A 24,701-nucleotide genomic window follows, 5' to 3' on the forward strand; every position below is an offset into this window, starting at 1 on the left:
CAAAGCGTGCATTAACAGATCGATAAAAATTAGTAGCGAGTAGCGAGCTGAATGTAGATAAAAGTAGCGGAGTAAAAGTAGCGTTTCTTCTCTATAAATATACTCAAGTAAAAGTAAAAGTAAGTTGCATTAAAACTACTCTTAGAAGTACAATTTATCCCAAAAGTTACTCAAGTAGATGTAACGGAGTAAATGTAGCGCGTTACTACCCACCTCTGTCAATGGGGCAAAGGACTACCGTATTTTCCGCACTATAAGGCGCACCGGATTATTAGCCGCACCTTCAATGAATTACATATTTCATAACTTTGTCCACCAATAAGCCGCCCCGGATTATAAGCCGCGCCTACGCTGCGCTAAAGGGAATGTCAAAAAAAACAGTCAGATAGTTCAGTCAAACTTTAATAATATATTGAAAACCAGCGTTCTAACAACTCTGTCCCAAAATGTACGCAAATGTGCAATCACAAACATAGTAAAATTCAAAATGGTGTAGAGCAATAGCAACATAATGTTGCTCGAACGTTAATGTCACAACACACAAAATAAACATAGCGCTCACCTTCTGAAGTTATTCTTCATTCGTAAATCCTTCGAATTCTTCGTCTTCGGTGTCCGAATTGAAAAGTTGCGCAAGCGTGGGTTCCAAAATGGCAGGCTCCGTCTCTTCGAAGTCATCGGAGTCAGTGTCGCTGTTGTTGTCCAGTAGTTCTGTGAATCCTGCCTTCCGGAAAGCTCGGACCACAGTTGTGACCGAAATATCTGCCCAGGCATTTACGATCCACTGGCAAATGTTGGCGTATGTCGTCCGGCGCTGTCTGCCCGTCTTAGTGAAGGTGTGTTCGCCTTCGGAGCTGTGTGAAAAAAGCCACCCGGCCTCTTCGCGTAAACTTCCCTTAACCACTCGCTCATCTTTTCTTCATCCATCCATCCCTTCGAGTTAGCTTTTATGATGACGCCGGCTGGAAAGGTCTCTTTTGGCAAGGTCTTCCTTTTGAATATCACCATGGGTGGAAGTTAGCATGGCAAGCTAGAACCACAGTGAAGGATGACTTCTCATTCCCTGTGGTGCGAATATTCACCGTACGTGCTCCCGTTCCACAGTGCGGTTCACAGGAATATCAGTTGCTGTGAAATACGGTAGTAATCCGTGTGCGGATGGAGAGATTGCGTCTTTTTATGAACCGGATCCTTGTCGCTTAGTAGGAGCCATTTTGTGGTCTTTACAGATGTAAACAGGAAATGAAACGTACGGTGATATCCGCGCGTTTTTTCTTCTTCTTCCGGGGGCGGGTGGTTGCTTACAGTAGAAGAAGAAGCGCTTCCTGTTCTATGGGGGCGGGTGCTTTCCTTGGCGGTTGCTTGCGTAGAAGAAGAAGCGCTTCCTGTTCTACCGGGAAAAAAGATGGCGGCTGTTTACCGAAGTTGCGAGATCGAAACTTTATGAAAATGAATCGTAATAAAGCGCACCGGGTTATAAGGCGCACTGTCAGCTTTAGAGAAAATTTGTGGTTTTTAGGTGCGCCTTATAGTGCGGAAAATACGGTACAAGCTTCTTTGAGAAGTATTAAGGCTATTTAGGCACCTTGAATTTGAGTTAACACGTGTAAGTAATTGTTTCAAGGACATTGATAACAATTAGGGGCCGGTAATGTAGGAGCCTAAATGATGTTTAAGTTAATTTACATTTTATGGAAGGTGCTTTATGTTTATTCAGCCAAAATGGGACTATTTACTTTATTTACATGCAATAATTACATTTAATTAATAATTTAATTACAATAATTATAAGGTACACTTTATTTGTAATTATTATATTTGTCTGAATAATTTGATGATATACTATTTTATACTGCTTTAATACAGTGAAGAGTACGTAACTGTTTAATTGCATACATGGCGGAAGGATCTGTGTGGTAATATGGTTTGGACACAAGGTATTATGGGTAATGGCAGTCGGGTACGGGGAATAGAGCCACAGTTTTTTGACCTTACTCTTACTTTTTCTAACTCTTTTTTACTGTAACAAACTCGCTTCATTTTGCCATTCATTTGTTGTTGATAGTGTATTTATTATTGTTGTTGTGTGTGCAGCTGAAGCAGACTTGCATGCAGTGAGTGAAGCGTGTCTTCCCTACCTGAGCTGCAGACAACCTGTCAGACTGCAACAGGCGTGTTTGAGGTAAAAGACAACATGATTAAACATTGTGTGTCTGTCTGTGTGTGTGTACATGATTAAACATTGTGTGTCTGTCTGTGTGTGTGTACCGTATTTTCCGCACTATAAGGCGCACCTAAAAACCACAAATTTTCTCAACAGCTGACAGTGCGCCTTATAACCCGGTGCGCTTTATTACGATTCATTTTCATAAAGTTTCGATCTCGCAACTTCGGTAAACAGCCGCCATCTTTTTTCCCGGTAGAACAGGAAGCGCTTCTTCTTCTACGCAAGCAACCGCCAAGGTAAGCACCCGCCCCCATAGAACAGGAAGCGCTTCTTCTTCTACTGTAAGCTACCGCCCGCCCCCGGAAGAAGAAGAAAAAACGCGCGGATATCACCGTACGTTTCATTTCCTGTTTACATCTGTAAAGACCACAAAATGGCTCCTACTAAGCGACAAGGATCCGGTTCATAAAAAGACGCAATCTCTCCATCCGCACACGGATTACTACCGTATTTCACAGCAACTGATATTCCTGTGAACCGCACTGTGGAACGGGAGCACGTACGGTGAATATTCGCACCACAGGGAATGAGAAGTCATCCTTCACTGTGGTTCTAGCTTGCCATGCTAACTTCCACCCATGGTGATATTCAAAAGGAAGACCTTGCCAAAAGAGACCTTTCCAGCCGGCGTCATCATAAAAGCTAACTCGAAGGGATGGATGGATGAAGAAAAGATGAGCGAGTGGTTAAGGGAAGTTTACGCGAAGAGGCCGGGTGGCTTTTTTCACACAGCTCCGAAGGCGAACACACCTTCACTAAGACGGGCAGACAGCGCCGGACGACATACGCCAACATTTGCCAGTGGATCGTAAATGCCTGGGCAGATATTTCGGTCACAACTGTGGTCCGAGCTTTCCGGAAGGCAGGATTCACAGAACAACAGCGACACTGACTCCGATGACTTCGACGAGACGGAACCGGCCATTTTGGATACCACGCTTGCGCAACTTTTCAATTCGGACACCGAAGACGAAGAATTCGAAGGATTTACGAATGAAGAATAACTTCAGAAGGTGAGCGCTATGTTTATTTTGTGTGTTGTGACATTAACGTTCGAGCAACATTATGTTGCTATTTATTGCTCTACACCATTTTGAATTTTACTATGTTTGTGATTGCACATTTGCGTACATTTTGGGACAGAGTTGTTAGAACGCTGGTTTTCAATATATTATTAAAGTTTGACTGAACTATCTGACTGTTTTTTTGACATTCCCTTTAGCGCAGCGTAGGCGCGGCTTATTGGTGGACAAAGTTATGAAATATGTAATTCATTGAAGGTGCGGCTAATAATCCGGTGCGCCTTATAGTGCGGAAAATACGGTACATGATTAAACATTGTGAGTGTGTGTACGCGATTAAACATTTTGTGAGTGTGTATGTTATTAAACAGTGTGAGAGTGTGTGCGTGATGAATCATTGTGTGTGTCCTGCTCAGATGTTTCCAGAAGATGATCCAAGTGGATCCAGACACTTTGTGGCTGACCCTCACTGAGCTGCACTGCTACCTCCCACACCCCCCACACCCCCACCTGCACCCCCTGCAGCTGAGGGGGATGGGCAGACCGAGAGACGAGTACTCGGACAATGTCCTGCACCTGCTGAGGGAGAACTTTGACCACTGATGTGAAGAAGAGCTTGGACACAACACGTTTATATATGTCAGAAATGATGGAACAACATTTTTACCCACCGGAATAAAATGTTTGGTGTACAGTCACATGGTCTGGTCAACACGATTTGTATCATCTCCATCAACTGAGTGTAACTTTTTTATGATGTTTTCTTGGAGGTTCTTCTTGTTTTGTGCACATTTTTCAAACAAAGCAAACATGCTATCAGGATTTTATGATCAAGTTTTATTACAAAAACATGAGGTCTGTAAAAAAAAAAAAAAGGGAGGGAAGGTAACTCGTGAGTGTGTGTCTGTGTAAGTGTGTGTGTAAATGGCCTATAAGCAAACAAACATTAGAAGTTCTCTAAAAGGTCCATGATCCTCTTGTGCTCCGCCTCCTTGAACTCCTCACTTTTACCATCTCCAATGCTCTCTGCGTACTCTGTCAACACAAACACACACAATTACTCTGTCACCCAAACACACAATGTATATATATATATATATATACACATATATATATATATATATAAATATATACATAAATACATATATAAATTTATATTTATATAAGCTGCATTTAGTGACTCACCTCTCATGATGTGTCGCACTACTTTGATGGAGCCGCCTCTCAAGTTGAGAATTTGATGAACTCTCTGCTGCAGCTGAAACAAGAAAACAAAACAATGATCAAAAATGTCAAACAAGAAGACAAAACAATGATCAAACATGTCAAAACAAGAAGACAAAACAATGATCAAACAAGAAAACAAAACAATGATCAAACATGTCAAACAAGAAAACGAAACAATGATCAAACATGTCAAACAAGATAACAAAACAATGATCAAACATGTCAAACAAGAAGACGAAACAACGATCAAACATGTCAAACAAGATAACAAAACAATGATCAAACAAGAAAACAAAACTATGATCAAACATGTCAAACAAGATAACAAAACAATGATCAAACATGTCAAACAAGAAGACGAAACAATGATCAAACATGTCAAACAAGATAACAAAACAATGATCAAACATGTCAAACAAGAAGACAAAACAATGATCAAACATGTCAAACAAGAAAACTGATCAAACATGTCAAACAAGATAACAAAACAATGATCAAACATGTCAAACAAGAAGACTAAACAATGATCAAACATGTCAAACAAGAAGACAAAACAATGATCAAAAATGTCAAACAAGAAGACAAAACAATGATCAAACATGTCAAACAAGAAGACAAAACAATGATCAAACAAGAAAACAAAACAATGATCAAACATGCCAAACAAGAAAACAAAACAATGATCAAACATGTCAAACAAGATAACAAAACAATGATCAAACATGTCAAACAAGAAGACGAAACAATGATCAAACATGTCAAACAAGATAACAAAACAATGATCAAACATGTCAAACAAGAAGACAAAACAATGATCAAACATGTCAAACAAGAAAACTGATCAAACATGTCAAACAAGATAACAAAACAATGATCAAACATGTCAAACAAGAAGACTAAACAATGATCAAACATGTCAAACAAGAAGACAAAACAATGATCAAACATGTCAAACAAGAAGACAAAACAATGATCAAACAAGAAAACAAAACAATGATCAAACATGCCAAACAAGAAAACAAAACAATGATCAAACATGTCAAACAAGATAACAAAACAATGATCAAACATGTCAAACAAGAAGACGAAACAATGATCAAACAAGACAAAACAATGATCAAACAAGAAGACAAAACAATGATCAAACATGTCAAACAAGACAAAACAATGATCAAACATGTCAAACAAGATAACAAAACAATGATCAAACATGTCAAACAAGAAGACGAAACAACGATCAAACATGTCAAACAAGAAGACAAAACAATAATCAAACATGTCAAACAAGAAGATGAAACAATGATCAAACATGTCAAACAAGAAGACAAAACAATGATCAAAGATGTCAAACAAAAAGACAAAACAATGATCAAACATGTCAAACAAGAAGACAAAACAATGATCAAATATGTCAAACAAGATAAAACAATGATCAAACATGTCAAACAAGAAGACAAAACAATGATCAAACATGTAAAAACAAACTAGGGTCAGATGCTACCATTTAGAACCCGGTCATTGGCAGGCACCATCTAAGAATAAGACCACACAAAACTTTGCCTGACTGTAATGTGCTGCCACCTGATGGCATAAACCAGTACTGTTGGTCATGTAGGACTTGATTCATGTGTTAGTCATTGTATCGACCTGTGCATCACTTGGTCATGTAGGACTTGATTCATGTGTTAGTCATTGTATCAACCTGTGCAATACTTGGTCACGTAGGACTTGATTCATGTGTTAGTCATTGTATCAACCTGTGCAATACTTGGTCACGTAGGACTTGATTCATGTGTTAGTCATTGTATCGACCTGTGCATCACTTGGTCATGTAGGACTTGATTCATGTGTTAGTCATTGTATCGACCTGTGCATCACATGATCATGAAGGACAGTGTAGACTTGTGTGGTTGTAGTGTAGATACACAAGTCCAATGTATGGAAACATCATATACAGTGGTGGTCAAAAGTGTACAAACCCCGTTTCCATATGAGTCGGGAAATTGTGTTAGATGTAACTATAAACGGAATACAATGATTTGCAAATCCTTTTCAACCCATATTCAGTTGAATGCACTACAAAGACGAGCTATTTGATGTTCAAACTCATAACCTTTTTTTTTTTTTTTGCAAATAATAATTAACTTAGAATTTCATAGCTGCAACACGTGCCAAAGTAGTTGGGAAAGGGCATGTTCACCAATGTGTTACATCACCTTTTCTTTTAACAACACTCAAACGATTGGGAACTGAGGAAACTAATTGTTGAAGCTTTGAAAGTAGAATTCTTTCCCATTCTTGTTTTATGTAGAGCTTCAGTCGTTCAACAGTCCGGGGTCTTTGCTGTCGTATTTTACGCTTCATAATGCGCCACACATTTTCGATGGGAGACAGGTCTGGTCTGCAGGCGGACCAGGAAAGTACCCGCACTCTTTTTTTTTTTTTACGAAGCCACGCTGTTGTAACACGTGCTGAATGTGGCTTGGCATTGTCTTGCTGAAATAAGCGGGGGCGTCCATGAAAAAGATGGCGCTTAGATGGCAGCATATGTTGTTCCAAAACCTGTATGTACCTTTCAGCATTAATGGTGCCTTCACAGATGTGTAAGTTACCCATGCCTTGGGCACTAATGCACCCCCATACCATCACAGATGCTGGCTTTTGAACTTTGCGTCGATAACAGTCTGGATAGTTCGCTTCCCCTTTAGTCCGGATGACACGATGTCAAATATTTCCAAAAACAATTCGAAATGTGGACTCGTCAGAACACAGAACACTTTTCCACTTTGCATGAGTCCATCTTAGATGATCTCGGGCCCAGAGAAGCCGGCAGCGTTTCTGGATGTTGTTGATAAATGGCTTTTCCTTTGCATAGTAGAGCTTTAACTTGTACTTACAGATGTAGCAACCAACTGTATTTAGTGACAGTGGTTTTCTGAAGTGTTCCTGAGCCCATGTGGTGATATCCTTTACACACTGATATCGCTTTTTGATACAGTACCGTCTGAGGGATCGAATGTCACGGTCATTCAATGTTTGAGTTCCGGCCATGCCGCTTACGTGGAGTGATTTCTCCAGATTCTCTGAACCTTTTGATGATATTATGGACCGTAGATGTTGAAATCCCTAAATTTCTTGCAATTGCACTTTGAGAAACGTTGTTCTTAAACTGTTTGACTATTTGCTCATGCAGTTGTGGACAAAGGGGTGTACCTCGCCCCATCCTTTCTTGTGAAAGACTGAGCATTTTTTGGGAAGCTGTTTTTATACCCAATCATGGCACCCACCTGTTCCCAATTAGCCTGCACACCTGTGGGATGTTCCAAATAAGTGTTTGATGAGCATTCCTCAACTTTATCAGTATTTATTGCCACCTTTCCCAACTTCTTTGTCACGTGTTGCTGGCATCAAAATCAAAAGTTAATGATTATTTGCAAAGAAAAAATGTTTATCAGTTTGAACATCAAATATGTTGTCTTTGTAGCATATTCAACTGAATATGGATTGAAAATGATTTGCAAATCATTGTATTCCGTTTATATTTACATCTAACACAATTTCCCAACTCATATGGAAACGGGGTTTGTACACATATATATGTATGTATGTATGTATGTATGTATATATATATATATATATATATATATATATATATATATGTATATATGTATATATGTATGTATGTATCTCTGTCCATGTTGATATACGTATGTTTGTGATTGCACATTTGCGTACATTTTGGGAGTGAACAGAGTTGTTAGAACGCTGGTTTTTAATATATTATTAAAGTTTGACTGACCTATCTGACTGTTTTTTTGACATTCCTTTAGCGCAGTTAGATGCGGCTTACAACACCGGGCGGCTTATAGGTGGACAAAGTTTTGAAATATGCCGTTCATTGAAGGCGCGGCTTTTAACCCAGGGCGCCTTATGGTGCGGAAAATACGGTACATAGATATCTATATATACATATATATATATATATATATATATATATACATATACATACATACATATACATACATACATATATACATATATATGTCTATATATATATATATATATACAGAGTCAACACAAAAATCAAGGACAAAACACCACTCAACCAATGGAGAAATACAGCAGCAGTAATCAAATGGTTCAACAACATCCAAGACAAACAACAGCACAACTTTATCTCCTTTGATATCGAGGAATTTTACCCTTCCATCACGCAAGACCTACTGACTCAAGCACTAGACTTCGCCTCAGACTACGACTCAATCACAGGCAACGAAAGAAACATCATCATCCACGCAAAAAACTCCATTCTCATCCACAACAGTACACCCTGGCAAAAAAAGAACAATGCAACATTTGACGTCACTATGGGAAGTTTTGACGGAGCAGAAACGTGTGAACTCGTTGGGAGTTTCCTCCTCTCCCAGCTCGCTAGCCTCAATCTGAACCTTGGTATTTACCGTGATGACGGACTGGCAGTGTGTCGCGCCTCGCCAAGGAGCAGCGAGAATACCAAGAAGCGCATATGCCAAATTTTCAAAGAGAACGGCCTACGGATCACGATTGAAGCCAACAAGCAAACCGTCAACTTCCTTGACGTCACTTTCAACCTGAGAAATAACAGCTACCAACCATTCACGAAACCCAACACAACACTCCAATACGTGCACCATGACAGCAACCACCCACCCACCACCACGAAAAGAATACCTACCGGAATCAATAAAAGGCTATCGATGCTGTCATCTAGCAAAGCTGAATTTGACCAAGCAACCCCCCCGTACCAAAAAGCCCTTGATGAAAGCGGATACAATTTCACCCTCACCTATGAACCCACGCCAGGAAACCAGCCAAAAAAGAACAGAAAACGGAACGACATCATCTGGTACAACCCCCCATACAGCAAAAACGTCTCAACGAACATTGGACACAAATTCCTCAATCTGATTGACAAACACTTTCCCAAAGACAACAACCTAAGAAAAGTATTCAACAAGAACAACATTAAATTGAGCTACAGCTGCATGAACAATATACGACAAATCATCTCAAACCACAACAAAACAATTGCAAATGAGCCGTCGACCCCCAGTCAGAACGACTCCAAAACCAACAAAGCATGTAACTGTCGAAAGAAACCTGATTGCCCCCTCAACGGGGGGTGCTTACAAACATCAGTTGTCTACCAATCTAAGGTAATACGCAAGGACATTAACACATCCGACACATATGTAGGATTAACCGAGGGTGAATTCAAAACCAGATGGAACAATCACAAGGCTTCTTTCAGGAACAAAAACCTGCGAAATACCACAGAACTCAGCAAACACATTTGGGACCTCAAAGACAATAATGTTGAATATTCAATAACATGGCAAATTCTTGCATCCAGCACACCTTACAATAGTGGTAATAAAAGATGCAACCTATGCTTGAAAGAGAAACTGTTTATTATTTACCGTCCAGACCTGTCATCCCTCAACAAGCGCAGCGAAATTGTAACAACATGCCGCCATAGACGGAAACACCTCCTAGGTAACACATGAGCCAATCACCACGCCCCTAGGCCAGCCTGTACCCACCCACTCTGTGCCCTATATAAACCATGGTATGCGAATGCTCCCATTAAAATCTCCTGATGATTGAGGGTACCCCCCCTCATGAAACAGGCCTGTAGAGATGAAATAGTCTCGTGATTTTTTTCCCCACACATACATATATATATATATATATATATATATATATATATATATATATATATATATATATATATATATATATATATATATATATATATATATATACATACATACATACATACATACATACATACATATATATATATATATATATACATACATAAATACATACATACATACATATATATATATATATATATATGGTGGAGTCTCACTCCAGCACTGCCTGACAGGTAGGCACCTCACAGGGGAGGAGCCAGGGCATGGAGGCAGAGTGGAACACAGAGGACAACGCTCCAGCCTAGGCCGCATCATTGAGGAGAGAAGTGGCCGGTAGCTGAATGGGGATCCATACTGCCACCTTTCCTCACTGGAGAAGCCCAACGTGTGAGTAGCGACTCGGTATTGGCGGATGCTCGAGAGTTCAAGAAACTAAAGAAAGCCATTCTCGCCAGCCAAGGGTGCAGTCTGCCTGCCAGGGCCTAACGATATCACAACTGGACCTTTCAGCCCACCCATCCTCCGCGATCGCATAACACACAGCTGGCTAACGAGCGAAGGGAACCCCCCCCTCCGTGGACCGACTGGTGATAGACAGATAGATAGGTGATAAGCCCTCCAACTGTGGAGCAGTTGGTGGCCTTGCTAGAGAACCACCAAGTGAGCATGGAAATGCTGAGAACCACCCGGATGGAAACGGACAGAGCCACCGGGGAAGAGAGGCTAGGCCGTGACCGCCGAAGAGCGCCAAAGCCAGCGACGTCCTTACCCCGACCTTGGGGCGCTGCCCCTGAGAGGCCCAGTCGGCCCCCACAGCGGAAATGTTACGTGTGTGGACACACGGACCACATGTCTTGGGCGTATATGGAACGCGACCGTGATGTCTCCATAACCACGGCCCCCAGCTCAGATGCAGGCAAACCATGCCTACACACAGGGAGTGGACGACGACAACATGCCAGCCTTCCAGTAAAGATCGAGGGGACCGATGCACAATGCATGTGCATCAGTGGGAGCGTTGTGACCCTGGTATGGGCTGACCTGGCCGGACCACTCAGCAAGGACACCGTTCTAGTGACGTGTGTACATGGAGATGTCGCCAGTATACGGTGAGCCACATACACATTCAGACACCCCGAGGTGATGCACTGGTACCAGCTGGAGTGGTACCAAACCTGCCTGTTCCACTACTCATCGGGTCCGACTGTGTACTCTTTGGCCGTTACTGGACCCTGGGCTACATCCCAGATGCCATTTCACGGCAGCGTCGCCGCCACAACAATGGATGGAAAAGTACGACACCGCTTGCGGCCTGCCCCGCGTTTAGGCCCTCGTCAGAGGCCCCACTGAGTGACAGCTCGGCTGAAGAGGAGCAACGGGAGAGCAGGAAAGAGGAGAAGGCATAAAAGGAAGGGCACCCCTTTGTGGAGTTCCCCGTACCAGAAGAGAGCTGCAACCCTAAAACGGTCGAGTTTGCCACTGCCTAGTGGAATGATCAGAACCTCAGCTGGGCCCGGCAGCAAGTTGTGGAAATTGACCGACAGAAATGTGAAGGGGTGCCTGACAGGTAGGCACCTCACAGGGGAGGAGCGAGGGCATGGAGGCAGAGTGGAACACAGAGGACTACGCCCCAGCCTTGGCCACATCATTGAGGGGTGTTACATTCCCCTGTACCTGCTCAATCAGCCTGAAGTGCCACCAGCTGTGCGGCCAGGTGGGGCCCAGCTGCAAACTGTTCTTAACTCTGCCTCATTCAGGTCTGGCTCTCCTCAGTGTCAAGGCAAGTGCATCAAGCGGTAAGTGAGACACCCACTATTTCCCCATTAATGACATTATTAGGGAAATGTTTTCTGATATTATGTTTTCTCTTGTTTGATAGGTAATTACCTAGGACATGTAAAGAAGTGTGCTGTGTGAAGGATTGAGAGCCCCGGATGGGAGATATTTATATTTGTTAATGGACAAATGGTCAAAAAAAAAAAAAAAAAAAAAAAAAATCCAAGATGGCGGCGCGCACAGACGCAGCGGCTTACGGCTCTCCATTTCAGTGCTCTTTCTTCCTTCTTTTCTTCATGTTTTTTTTCCTTTTGTGCACCACCTGTACTGCAAACACCCGGTACACCCGCCAGTCACTCTTGGATATCGGTAACTCGCACCAGATATCTGTTTCGAGCGACTTTCACCACGAGCACAACATCCCAGATGACATAGCGAGAGCACAGGGCTCTCCGTGGTTTGTTGTCGGGTCTGGGAGACGGCGCAGACGGAGGAGGGAGAGGAAGCAGAAGCGTGGCCGCAGGTCCGGCGTCTTGCTCAGGCTTAGGAAACAACCCCACAAGCCACCTCTACCGAGCCTATTCCTCTCTAATGCCAGATCCCTTGTACAGAAGATGGACGACCTGGAGTTACAACTTGCTGGAAACCGCTATGTTCGGGACTGTTGTGCTATGATTATCACCGAAACCTGGCTTCACCCGGAAATACCCGATGCTAGCATGCAGCTAGCCGGACGCACTCTGCTCCGCCGGGACAGAACTAAGGACTCCGGTAAGAGCAGAGGAGGGGGGCTCTGTATCTACGTGCATGAGAACTGGTGCAACAACGGGACAATCACTGAACAGCACTGTTGCCCGGACGTGGAGTACATGTCTGTTAGATGTCGGCCTTTTTTTCTCCCGAGAGAGCTGTCTGTTGTTATCATCACGGCTGTGTATATTCCACCGGACGCCAAAGTAAACACAGCGCTCTCTCTTCTGCTGAACACCGTCAACGAACAGCAGCGGGCCCACCCCGACGGTGTTCATATCATAGCAGGGGATTTTAATAAGGCCAATCTGAAGACTGTACTCCCTAAGTTCTACCAGCACGTGAAGTGTTCTACAAGGGGCAAGAACACCCTGGACCACGTGTATACCAACATAAAGCACGCGTACAGAGCTACACCCCTCCCCCAGCTTGGACAGTCAGACCATCTTTCCCTCCTGCTCTCTCCTACCTACACCCCCATCAGATGCCAGGCCAGGCCTATCACAAAGACTGTTATGACCTGGCCTGACGATGCACTCCCCAAACTTCAGGACTGCTTCCAACACACAGACTAGGACCTCTTCCAACAACAGGAGCTGGAGACAGCCACAGGAACGGTGCTGGACTACATAAAGTTCTGCATCGGGAATGTGACTGTGGAAAAAACCATCCGGGTTTACCCCAACAAGAAACCCTGGATGACCAGCCAGGTCCGCACACTCCTCAGGGCCCGCGACGCAGCCTTCAGGTCAGGGGACAGGGCACTGTACAGTGTTGCTAGAGCCGACCTGAAGAGAGGGATTAAAAAAGCAAAGGCGGACCACAGGAGGTGCATAGAGTCCCATCTGTCCAGCAAAAACTCACGGGAGGTGTGGCGGGGCATTCATGACATCACGAACTTCAGAGGCTGCAATATGACAACTGCGGATCAGAGTGCGACACTGGCAGAGGAGCTTAACTGTTTCTTTGCCCGTTTCGAAACCCCCCAGCGACACTCATCTGCTCCAGCCCTGCCCCCGCCCCCACCGGGCTCCGGCGCCACTCCACTCACTGTACAGGAGCACAGTGTCAGACGAGTGCTCCTGGCTGTGAACCCCAGGAAGGCTACCGGACCAGACGGAGTACCTGGAAAGGTGCTCAGGACGTGCGCCCACCAGCTCGCTCCCCCCCTCACCAGGATCTTCAACCTCTCCCTGGCTCAGGCAGTCATCCCATCCTGCCTGAAGTCATCTACAATAATCCCGGTGCCGAAGAAGTCTCCCATCACCAGCCTGAATGATTACCGACCAGTGGCCCTCACTCCGGTAATCATGAAGTGCTTCGAGCGACTTGTTCTCCAGCACATCAAGGACCATATCCCTCCAGACTTCGACCCCCACCAGTTCGCATACCGGGCGAACAGGTCCACAGAGGACGCCATCGCTGTTGCTCTCCACTCTGCTCTGAACCACCTGGAGCAGCAGCAGAGCTACGTCCGGATGCTCTCTGTGGACTATAGCTCTGCCTTCAATACAATAATCCCGGACAGACTCTGCAATAAACTGGACACTCTTGGCCTCCCCCCTCTCACAAACGCCTGGATAAGGGACTTCCTAACGGACCGACCCCAGAATGTGAGACTTGGCCCGCACCTCTCATCCTCCCGCACGCTGAGCATCGGCTCCCCACAGGGCTGTGTGCTGAGCCCCCTCCTCTACTGCCTTTACACCCATGACTGCAGTCCGGCCCACAGTGACAACCTTACCGTCAAGTTCGCCGACGATACCACAGTGGTCGGGCTCATCTCCAGGGGTGACGAGGCTGCCTACAGAGAGGAGGTCCTGAAGCTGACGGCCTGGTCTTCGGAGAACAACCTCGCTCTCAACACCAGCAAGACCAGAGAGATCATCGTCGACTTCAGGAGGAGCAGCACCGACCCTGCCCCCCTCTACATCAACGGCGAGCGTGTAGAGAGGGTCCACACCTTCAGGTACCTTGGAGTCCACATCTCTAATGACTTCTCCTGGACAGTCAACACCACATCAATCATCAAGAAGGCTCAGCAGCGGCTACACTTCCTTAGAGTCCTCGGGAAGTACAACCTGAAGCCTGACCTGCTGCTGACCTTCTACCGCTCGTCCATCGAGAGCCTGCTGACCTACTGTATTACGGTATGGTACGGCAGCTGCACTGCAGCAGACAGGGAGAGGCTGCAAAGAGTGGTCAAGATGGCTCAGAAGATCATCGGCCGCCCTCTCCCCTCTCTGACGGTCATCTACACCTCCCGCTGCCTCAACAGAGCCAGTGCCATCATCAAGGACAGCACCCACCCTGGCTCTGACCTGTTCCACCTGCTGCCCTCTGGGAAGCGCTACAGGTGCATTAAAACCAAAACAAACAGGCTAAAGAACAGCTTCTTCCCCAGGGCCATAACCATCCTGAACGGACTGCCCCATTGTCCCTCATAACTGCCTTCTCTTCGGTGCAATAACCCATTCCACCAACCACCCTGTTTTTGTTTTGTTTTTTTCATGTATATATTCATTTCACACCATATTCATTGCACTTCTACATTTTTTATATTTTTATATATTTGCACATTGTTTTTCTAGCATGCACACATCGCACTGTATGGCATGGCCTCAATCTCGTTACCTTGCGTAATGACAATAAAGCTGATTCTGATTCTGATTTAAGTTTGATACTTCCACACCCTGCCCTTCCTACAAGGACTTGTGCAATAAATGCCCTTTTCAGCTTTCTGCAAACCCAATCCTGTGTCTTGGTGAGAATCAGGTGCCACAATATAAATATATATATATATATATATATATATATAGTCAAAAAATTTGGGGACCCCTGATCTAAAACAACAAGAACACAAAACAATTATCATAATCCTCTAGAACAACAAAAACACAAGTGTATACTTCACAACAATAATGATACACTGTACATATAAGGTCACATGAAATACTTTGTTGACAAGTTGTACACATTTGTAGGCATGAAAACAACAATAATAATAATAATTGATACAAGTCATTGTACCTGTGATAGTCCCGAGTTGCTGATCTCCACCATGATGTAGCAGATAGACTGGAGAACAAAGAGTCCAGCATCCAGTCGACGCATGTAGAACTCATCCTCCATGCTGTCGTCCAGGATCTCACCACGCCGCACCATCTCCTGCACGCACACATTTAGCACAATAATCACCATCTCCTGCACGCACAAATTTAGCACATCTGCCAATACGCACACTGGCCTATTTAATCAGCTGCCAATACGTAGACAAGCCAATATAATTAGCTGTCAATACCGGACAGACCACAATAATTAGCTGCCAATACGCAGACAGGCCACATGAATAAGATGCCACTATGCAGACAGGCCACAATAATTAGCTGTCAATATGCACACAGGCCAACATAATTAGCTGCCAATACACACACACAGGCCACCATAATTAGCTGCCGATACGCAGACAGGCCACTATAATTAGCTGCCACTATGCAGACAAGCCACAATAATTAGCTGCCAATACGCACACAGGCCACTATAATTAGCTGTCAGTACCGGACATGCCACAATAATAAGCTGCCACTATGCAGACAGGCCACGATAATTAGCTGCCAGTACGTAGACAGGCCACGATAGTCCGCTGCCTATACGTAGACAGGCCCCAATAATTAGCTTGCAATACGCACACAAGCCACAATAATCAGCTGCCATTATGGGCAAAGGCCACATTAATTAGCTGCCTATATGCACACAGGCCACAATAATCAGATGCCAATTCGCACACAGGCCACAATAGTCAGATGCCAATACGTACACAGGCCATCTACACTGTAGATGGTATCTTAACTCTCCCACTGTAGATGGTATCTTAACTCTCACACTGTAGATAGTATCTTAACTCTCCCACTGTAGATGGTATCTTAACTCTCACACTGTAGATGGTATCTTAACTCTCATACTGTAGATGGTATCTTTACTCTCACACAGTAGACTGTATCTTAACTCTCACTGTAGATGGTATCTTAACTCTCACACAGTAGATGGTATCTTAACTCTCACACAGCAGATGGTATCTTAACTCCCACACAGTAGATGGTATCTTAACTCACACACTGTAGATGGTATCTTAACTCGCACACTGTAGATGGTATCTTAACTCTCACACTGTCGATGGTATCTTAACTTTCACACAGTAGATGGTATCTTAACTCTCACACTGTAGATGGTATCTTAACTCTCACACTGTAGATGGTATCTTAACTCTCACACTGTAGATGGTATCTTAACTCTAACACAAGATGAAAGGATGTATGATATAAAATGGAGGGATGAAAGGATGTATACAAATAGAACAGATGGAAAAATACATATGGAAATAGCACAAAGGGATGAAAAGAGGTGTTCAAATAGAACAGAGGGATGAAAAGAGGTATACAAATAAAACAGAGGAATGAAAGGAGGTACCGGTATACAAATAGAACGGAGGATGAAAGGATGTATACAAATAGAAATGGAGGGATGAAAAGAGGTATACAAATAGAACAGAGGGATGAAAAGAGGTATACAAATAGAAATGGAGGGATGAAAAGAGGTATACAAATAGAACAGAGGGATGAAAGGAGGTATACAAATAGAACAGAGGATGAAAGGATGAATACAAATAGAAATGGAGGGATGAAAAGAGGTATACAAATAGAACAGAGGGATGAAAAGAGGTATACAAATAGAATGGAGGGATGAGAGGATGTATACAAATAGAACAGAGGGATGAAAAGAGGTACACAAATAGAACAGAGGGATAAAATGTGGTATACAAATAGAACAGAGGGATGAAAAGAGGTATACAAATAGAACAGAGGGATGAAAAGAGGTATACAAAAAGAACAGAGGGATAAAATGTGGTATACAAATTGAACAGAGGGATAAATAGGTATACAAATAGAACAGAGGGATGAAAAGAGGTGTACAAATAGAACAGAGGGATGAAAAGAGGTATACAAATAGAATGGAGGATGAAAGGAGGTATAGAAAACCTTACATGTTTCTCCCCTTCAATCCTCTTGTCAGCTTGTTGGACAGCCTCCAGGTATTTAAAATGTAAGTCCATCAGGCGATCCACCTGAAACACCAAATATATATATTTACATTTATAGAAAACTATATGCATCAAATCATACATTATCTTTATATATATATATATATATTTACATTTATAGAAAACTATATACATCAAATCATATATTATCTATATATATATTTACATTTATAGAAAACTATATACATCAAATCATATTTTATATATATATATATATATATATATATATATATATACACACACCGGTACATATATATTTACATTTATAGAAAACTATATATTCAGTAAAATACTTCCTTCATGTTTTACGTCTACATTTGCATTCACAACCTTGCCAATATTTTTCATACATATAATATATATTTGTTATACATGTGTGTATATTAGGGTTGTCCTGATACCAATGTTTTGGTACCGGTGCCAACATGTATTTCCATACTTTTCATAATTAAAGTCCTCATGTGTCCAGAGACATATTCCTGTGTTTATAAACATAATATATTTTATATTAAAAAGGAAAAAAAATGAGTGACTATAAAAATATGGATGTAAACATAGTAGTATCGACTAGATACACTCTTGTACTTGGTATCATTACAGTGGATGTCAGGTATAGATCCACCCATGGCATTTGTTTACATTCAGGAGCGCTAGCTTGTTAGCAGTGAGCTATTGTATCCTCCTACAGTGTGTAGTGACGCATGATTAGCTATTCCTCGTCCTCCAGTGATAATATACTTTGTTTGTCGTCATGGAGACGAGGATTAGTGATTTAGAAGAAGCTAAAACACTGCAGACTGCGGATGGACATTAGCCGCTAGCTAGCCAGCCATGTTTTAAAGCACTTCTTGTAGAGCTGCAATTTTTTTTATAACTTCACCTTTATTGTTAGTTTTTAAGCCGTTCTCCCTTTTCTGTCTACACAGTGTGTCTGCTTGTAAGTACTCTGTGTCTGTGCGCTGCCCAACATGCATGTAATAGCAGCAACGTCACCACATGACGATGGTGTGCTGTCATGCCCGTTAAAAAAAAAAAAAAAAAAAAAAAAAAAAGGGAACCGGTATGTTTTAGAGCAGTGTTTGTCAACCACTGTGCCGCGGCACACTAGTGTGCCGTGAGTTACAGTCTGGTGTGCCGTGGGAGATTATCTAATCTCACCTATTTGGGTAAAAAATCTTTTTTGCAAACCAGTAATTATAGTCTGCAAATTATGTGTTGTTGTTGAGTGTCTGTGCTGTCTATATAAACAAAAGGTGAGTGCCCCTAAGAAAAGGCATTAAAGCGTAAGGAAGGCTATGTACTGAACTGGCTACTAAGTAAACAAAAACAGAATGCTGGACGACAGCAAAGAATTACTGTGGCGCAAAGATGGCGTCCACAAAGTACATCCGAACATGACATGACAATCAACAATGTCCCCACAAAGACGATATACAAACAACTGAAATATTCTTGATTGCTAAAACACAGTAGATGTGGGAAATATCGCTGAAAAGAAGACATGAAACTGCTACAGGAAAATACCCCCCAAAAAAAGAGAAAAAGTCACCAAAATAGGAGCGCAAGACAAGAAGTAAAACACTACACACAGGAAAACAGAAACAACCTCAAATTAAGTCTGAGTGTGATGTGACAGGTGGTGACAGTACACCTACTTAGAGACAAGAGCTAGAGTGATGCATACTTGGTTATACTTTAAAGTCATATCCAACAATTGCGACTACGACTTTTTACTGTCAACTGTTTTTTGTTTTTTAATGATTCCCGCTGGTGGTGTGCCTCCGCATTTTTTCAACGCAAAAAATGTGCCTTGGCTGAAAAAAGTTTGAAAAACACTGTTTTAGAGGCAGTAAAGTACCGTTTATGATTGATTAGTACCGCGGTACTTAATTAATACTGGTATACTGTACATCCCTAGTGTGTGTGTGTGTGTGTGTGTGTGTGTGTGTGTGTGTGTGTGTGTGTGTGTGTGTGTGTGTGTGTGTGTATATACATTTACATGTTGGTTTAATAGTGTATGGTCATGTAATACTACATGTTGGTTTAAAAGTATGTAGCCAAAACAAGCAAACTAAACATAACAGTATGTGCACTGGCTGCTAGAACACACTTTGTACTACACAGCACTGACATTACACACTACCGTATTTTCCGCACCTAAAAACCACAAATTTACTCAAAAGCTGACAGTGCGCCTTTTAACCCGGTGCGCTTTATATATGGATAAATATTAAGATTCATTTTTATAAAGTTTAGGTCTCGCAACTTCGGTAAACAGCCGCCATCTTTTTTCCCGGTAGAACAGGAAGCGCTTCTTCTTCTACGCAAGCAACCGCCAAGGTAAGCACCCGCCCCCATAGAACAGGAAGCGCTTCTTCTTCTACTGTAAGCAACCACCCGCCCGCGTAGAAGAAGAAAAAGCGCGCGGATATCACCGTACGTTTCATTTCCTTTGTGTGTTTACATCTGTAAAGACCACAAAATGGCTCCTACTAAGCGACAAGGATCCGGTTCATGAAAAAACGCAATCTCTCCATCCGCACACGGATTACTACCGTATTTCACAGCAACTGATATTCCTGTGAACCGCACTGTGGAACGGGAGCACGTACGGTGAATATTCGCACCACAGGGAATGAGAAGTCATCCTTCACTGTGGTTCTAGCTTGCCATGCTAATGAAACTTCCACCCATGGTGATATTCAAAAGGAAGACCTTGCCAAAAGAGACCTTTCCAGCCGGCGTCATCATAAAAGCTAACTCGAAGGGATGGATGAAGAAAAGGTGAGCGAGTGGTTAAGGTAAGTTTAAGTTTACGCGAAGAGGCCGGGTGGCTTTTTTCACGCAGCTCTGTCCATGTTGATATACGTATGTTTGTGATTGCACATTTGCGTACATTTTGGGAGTGAACAGAGTTGTTAGAACGCTGGTTTTTAATATATTATTAAAGTTTGACTGACCTATCTGACTGTTTTTTTGACATTCCTTTAGCGCAGTTAGATGCGGCTTACAACACCGGGCGGCTTATAGGTGGACAAAGTTTTGAAATATGCCGTTCATTGAAGGCGCGGCTTTTAACCCAGGGCGCCTTATGGTGCGGAAAATACGGTAATACTTGTCTAAAACACACTTTGTACTACACAGCACTGACATTACACACTAATACTTGTCTAGAACACACTTTGTACTACACATGACTGACATTACACACTAATACTTGTCCAGAACACACTTTGTACTACACATGACTGACATTACACACTAATACATGTCTAGAACACACTTTGTACTACACATGACTGACATTACACACTAATACATGTCTAGAACACACTTTGTACTACACATGACTGACATTACACACTAATACTTGTCTAGAACACACTTTGTACTACACTTGACTGACATTACACACTAATACATGTCTAGAACACACTTTGTACTACACATGACCAACATTACACACTAATACTTGTCTAGAGAGAGAGAGAGAACTGACCTTCTCACAGTCATTCTCTGTGAACTTGTTTAGGAGTCTGCTTCTCTGCTGGGACTTGAGATTTCTCAGCATGGAGGCAATAATTGAACTGACGTGCTCTACGGGGAAGAGCAGAGTGCAAATTAGTGCCATCAAAACAAGAGGAAATAACATCAGATCATTTTTCTCCCAAAGCACCATTACAGATAACAACCTCAATGTCATTGGTCTCACTGAGACTTGGTCAACACCAGATGATTTTTTTCCCGCTTAACGAGGCATCTCCTCCTAACTATACAGCAAACACCCAGGAGATCATATGTTGCCAAGTCTACACAGACCAGGGATCCCAGTAAAACAAAGAGAAAAAAAAAAGAGGAATTGACAAATATCAGCCAGCGGTCCCTTTTGAGTGGAAGTGGAAGAGGTTTGAGCATTTTTAAGATGCATTGGAAGGCATTTAAAAAAAAAAGTTTATAAATATACCATAGAAATTGACGTTGGGGGATGATCTGCAGCTAAAAAAAATCAAAAAAATAACCTGCCTATGTCATCTATGTTTAAGGTAAACAGAGAGCTATAATTTGAGTAGCTGCAGAAAAAAAGGTAAAAGTGTGTTTATCAACAACGTTTGAAAAAACTTGCATGCAGAGTCTACTGGTCTTCTTCTAATTAGCCACTGAACTTCATGCAGAGTCTAATGATCTTCTTCTAATTAGCCACTGAACTTCATGCAGAGTCTAATGATCTTCTTCTAATTAGCCACTGAACTTCATGCAGAGTCTAATGATCTTCTTCTAATTAGCCACTGACATTCATGCAGAGTCTACTGGTCTTCTTCTAATTAGCCACTGACCTTCATGCAGAGTCTACTGGTCTTCTTCTAATTAGCCACTGACCTTCATGCAGTCTACTGGTCTTCTTCTAATTAGCCACTGACCTTCATGCAGAGTCTACTGGTCTTATTCTAATTAGCCACTGACCTTCATGCAGTCTACTGGTCTTCTTCTATTTAGCCACTGACCTTCATGCAGAGTCTACTGGTCTTATTCTAATTAGCCACTGACCTTCATGCAGTCTACTGGTCTTCTTCTAATTAGCCACTGACCTTCATGCAGAGTCTACTGGTCTTCTTTTAATTAGCCACTGACCTTCATGCAGTCTACTGGTCTTCTTCTAATTAGCCACTGACCTTCATGCAGAGTCTACTGGTCTTCTTCTAATTAGCCGCTGACCTTCATGTAGAGTCTACTGGTCTTCTTATAATTAGCCACTGAACTTCATGCAGTCTACTGGTCTTCTTCTATTTAGCCACTGACCTTCATGCAGAGTCTACTGGTCTTATTCTAATTAGCCACTGACATTCATGCAGAGTCTTCTGGTCTTCTTCTATTTAGCCACTGACCTTCATGCAGAGTCTACTGGTCTTATTCTAATTAGCCACTGACCTTCATGCAGAGTCTCCTGGTCTTCTTCTAATTAGCCACTGACCTTCATGCAGAGTCTACTGGTCTTCTTCTAATTAGCCACTGACCTTCATGCAGAGTCTACTGGTCTTCTTCTAATTAGCCACTGACCTTCATGCAGTCTACTGGTCTTCTAATTAGCCATGACCTTCATGCAGAGTCTACTGGTCTTATTCAAATTAGCCACTGACCTTCATGCAGTCTGCTGGTCTTCTTTTAATTAGCCACTGACCTTCATGCAGAGTCTACTGGTCCTCTTTTAAATAGCCACTGACCTTCATGCAGTCTACTGGTCTTCTTCTAATTAGCCAATGACCTTCATGTAGAGTCTACTGGTCTTCTTCTAATTAGCCACTGACCTTCATGCAGAGTCTACTGGTTTTCTTCTAATTAGCCACTGACCTTCATGCAGAGTCTACTGATCTTCTTCTAATTAGCCACTGACCTTCATGCAGAGTCTACTGGTCTTAATCTAATTAGCCACTGACCTTCATGCAGTCTACTGGTCTTCTTTTAATTAGCCACTGACCTTCATGCAGAGTCTACTGGTCTTATTCCAATTAGCCACTGACCTTCATGCAGTCTACTGGTCTTCTTCTATTTAGCCACTGACCTTCATGCAGAGTCTACTGGTCTTCTTCTAATTAGCCACTGACCTTCATGCAGAGTCTACTGGTCTTCTTCTAATTAGCCACTGACCTTCATGCAGAGTCTACTGGTCTTCTTCTAATTAGCCACTGACCTTCATGCAGAGTCTACTGGTCTTCTTCTAATTAGCCACTGACCTTCATGCAGTCTACTGGTCTTCTAATTAGCCATGACCTTCATGCAGAGTCTACTGGTCTTATTCAAATTAGCCACTGACCTTCATGCAGAGTCTACTGGTCTTCTTCTAATTAGCCACTGACCTTCATGCAGTCTACTGGTCTTCTTCTAATTAGCCACTGACCTTCATGCAGAGTCTACTGGTCTTATTCTAATTAGCCACTGACCTTCATGCAGTCTACTGGTCTTCTTTTAATTAGCCACTGACCTTAATGCAGAGTCTACTGGTCTTATTCTAATTAGCCACTGACCTTCATGCAGAGTCTACTGGTCTTATTCTAATTAGCCACTGACCTTCATGCAGTCTACTGGTCTTCTTCTATTTAGCCACTGACCTTCATGCAGAGTCTACTGGTCTTATTCTAATTAGCCACTGACGTTCATGCAGTCTACTGGTCTTCTTCTAATTAGCCACTGACCTTCATGCAGAGTCTACTGGTCTTCTTTTAATTAGCCACTGACCTTCATGCAGTCTACTGGTCTTCTTCTAATTAGCCACTGACCTTCATGCAGAGTCTACTGGTCTTCTTCTAATTAGCCGCTGACCTTCATGTAGAGTCTACTGGTCTTCTTATAATTAGCCACTGACCTTCATGCAGTCTACTGGTCTTCTTCTATTTAGCCACTGACCTTCATGCAGAGTCTACTGGTCTTATTCTAATTAGCCACTGACATTCATGCAGAGTCTACTGGTCTTATTCTAATTAGCCACTGACCTTCATGCAGTCTACTGTCTTCTAATTAGCCATGACCTTCATGCAGAGTCTACACGTCTTATTCAAATTAGCCACTGACCTTCATGCAGTCTGCTGGTCTTCTTTTAATTAGCCACTGACCTTCATGCAGAGTCTACTGGTCCTCTTTTAAATAGCCACTGACCTTCATGCAGTCTACTGGTCTTCTTCTAATTAGCCAATGACCTTCATGTAGAGTCTACTGGTCTTCTTCTAATTAGCCACTGACCTTCATGCAGAGTCTACTGGTTTTCTTCTAATTAGCCACTGACCTTCATGCAGAGTCTACTGATCTTCTTCTAATTAGCCACTGACCTTCATGCAGAGTCTACTGGTCTTATTCTAATTAGCCACTGACCTTCATGCAGTCTACTGGTCTTCTTTTAATTAGCCACTGAC

At 42.6% G+C, this 24,701-nt stretch overlaps 2 protein-coding genes across 5 annotated transcripts in view; one reads left to right on the forward strand and one right to left on the reverse strand.

The window, feature by feature from the left end:
* Positions 1–3,934, forward strand: part of tti1 (TELO2 interacting protein 1) — a 49,132-nt gene extending 45,198 nt beyond the window's left edge. For all 4 annotated transcript variants that reach the window (XM_061985540.2, XM_061985541.2, XM_061985542.2 and 1 more), the window contains exons 13-14: positions 2,095–2,182; positions 3,666–3,934. In XM_061985540.2, coding sequence (XP_061841524.2) covers positions 2,095–2,182; positions 3,666–3,852 — 275 coding nt within the window. In that variant the 3' untranslated portion in view covers positions 3,853–3,934. The remainder of the gene's footprint in view (positions 1–2,094; positions 2,183–3,665) is intronic.
* Positions 3,935–4,136: 202 nt separating this feature from the next.
* Positions 4,137–24,701, reverse strand: part of ctnnbl1 (catenin, beta like 1) — a 51,435-nt gene continuing 30,870 nt past the window's right edge. The window contains exons 12-16 of the mRNA XM_072915912.1: positions 21,299–21,396; positions 17,743–17,823; positions 15,732–15,869; positions 4,435–4,507; positions 4,137–4,284 (exon numbers count right to left, since the gene is read on the reverse strand). Of these exons, the coding sequence (XP_072772013.1) occupies positions 4,196–4,284; positions 4,435–4,507; positions 15,732–15,869; positions 17,743–17,823; positions 21,299–21,396 (479 nt within the window). The 3' untranslated portion in view covers positions 4,137–4,195. The remainder of the gene's footprint in view (positions 4,285–4,434; positions 4,508–15,731; positions 15,870–17,742; positions 17,824–21,298; positions 21,397–24,701) is intronic.

Source organism: Nerophis lumbriciformis, linkage group LG23 (genome assembly GCF_033978685.3).
Source record: "Nerophis lumbriciformis linkage group LG23, RoL_Nlum_v2.1, whole genome shotgun sequence".
In the NCBI taxonomy this organism is placed as follows: Eukaryota; Metazoa; Chordata; class Actinopteri; order Syngnathiformes; family Syngnathidae; genus Nerophis; species Nerophis lumbriciformis.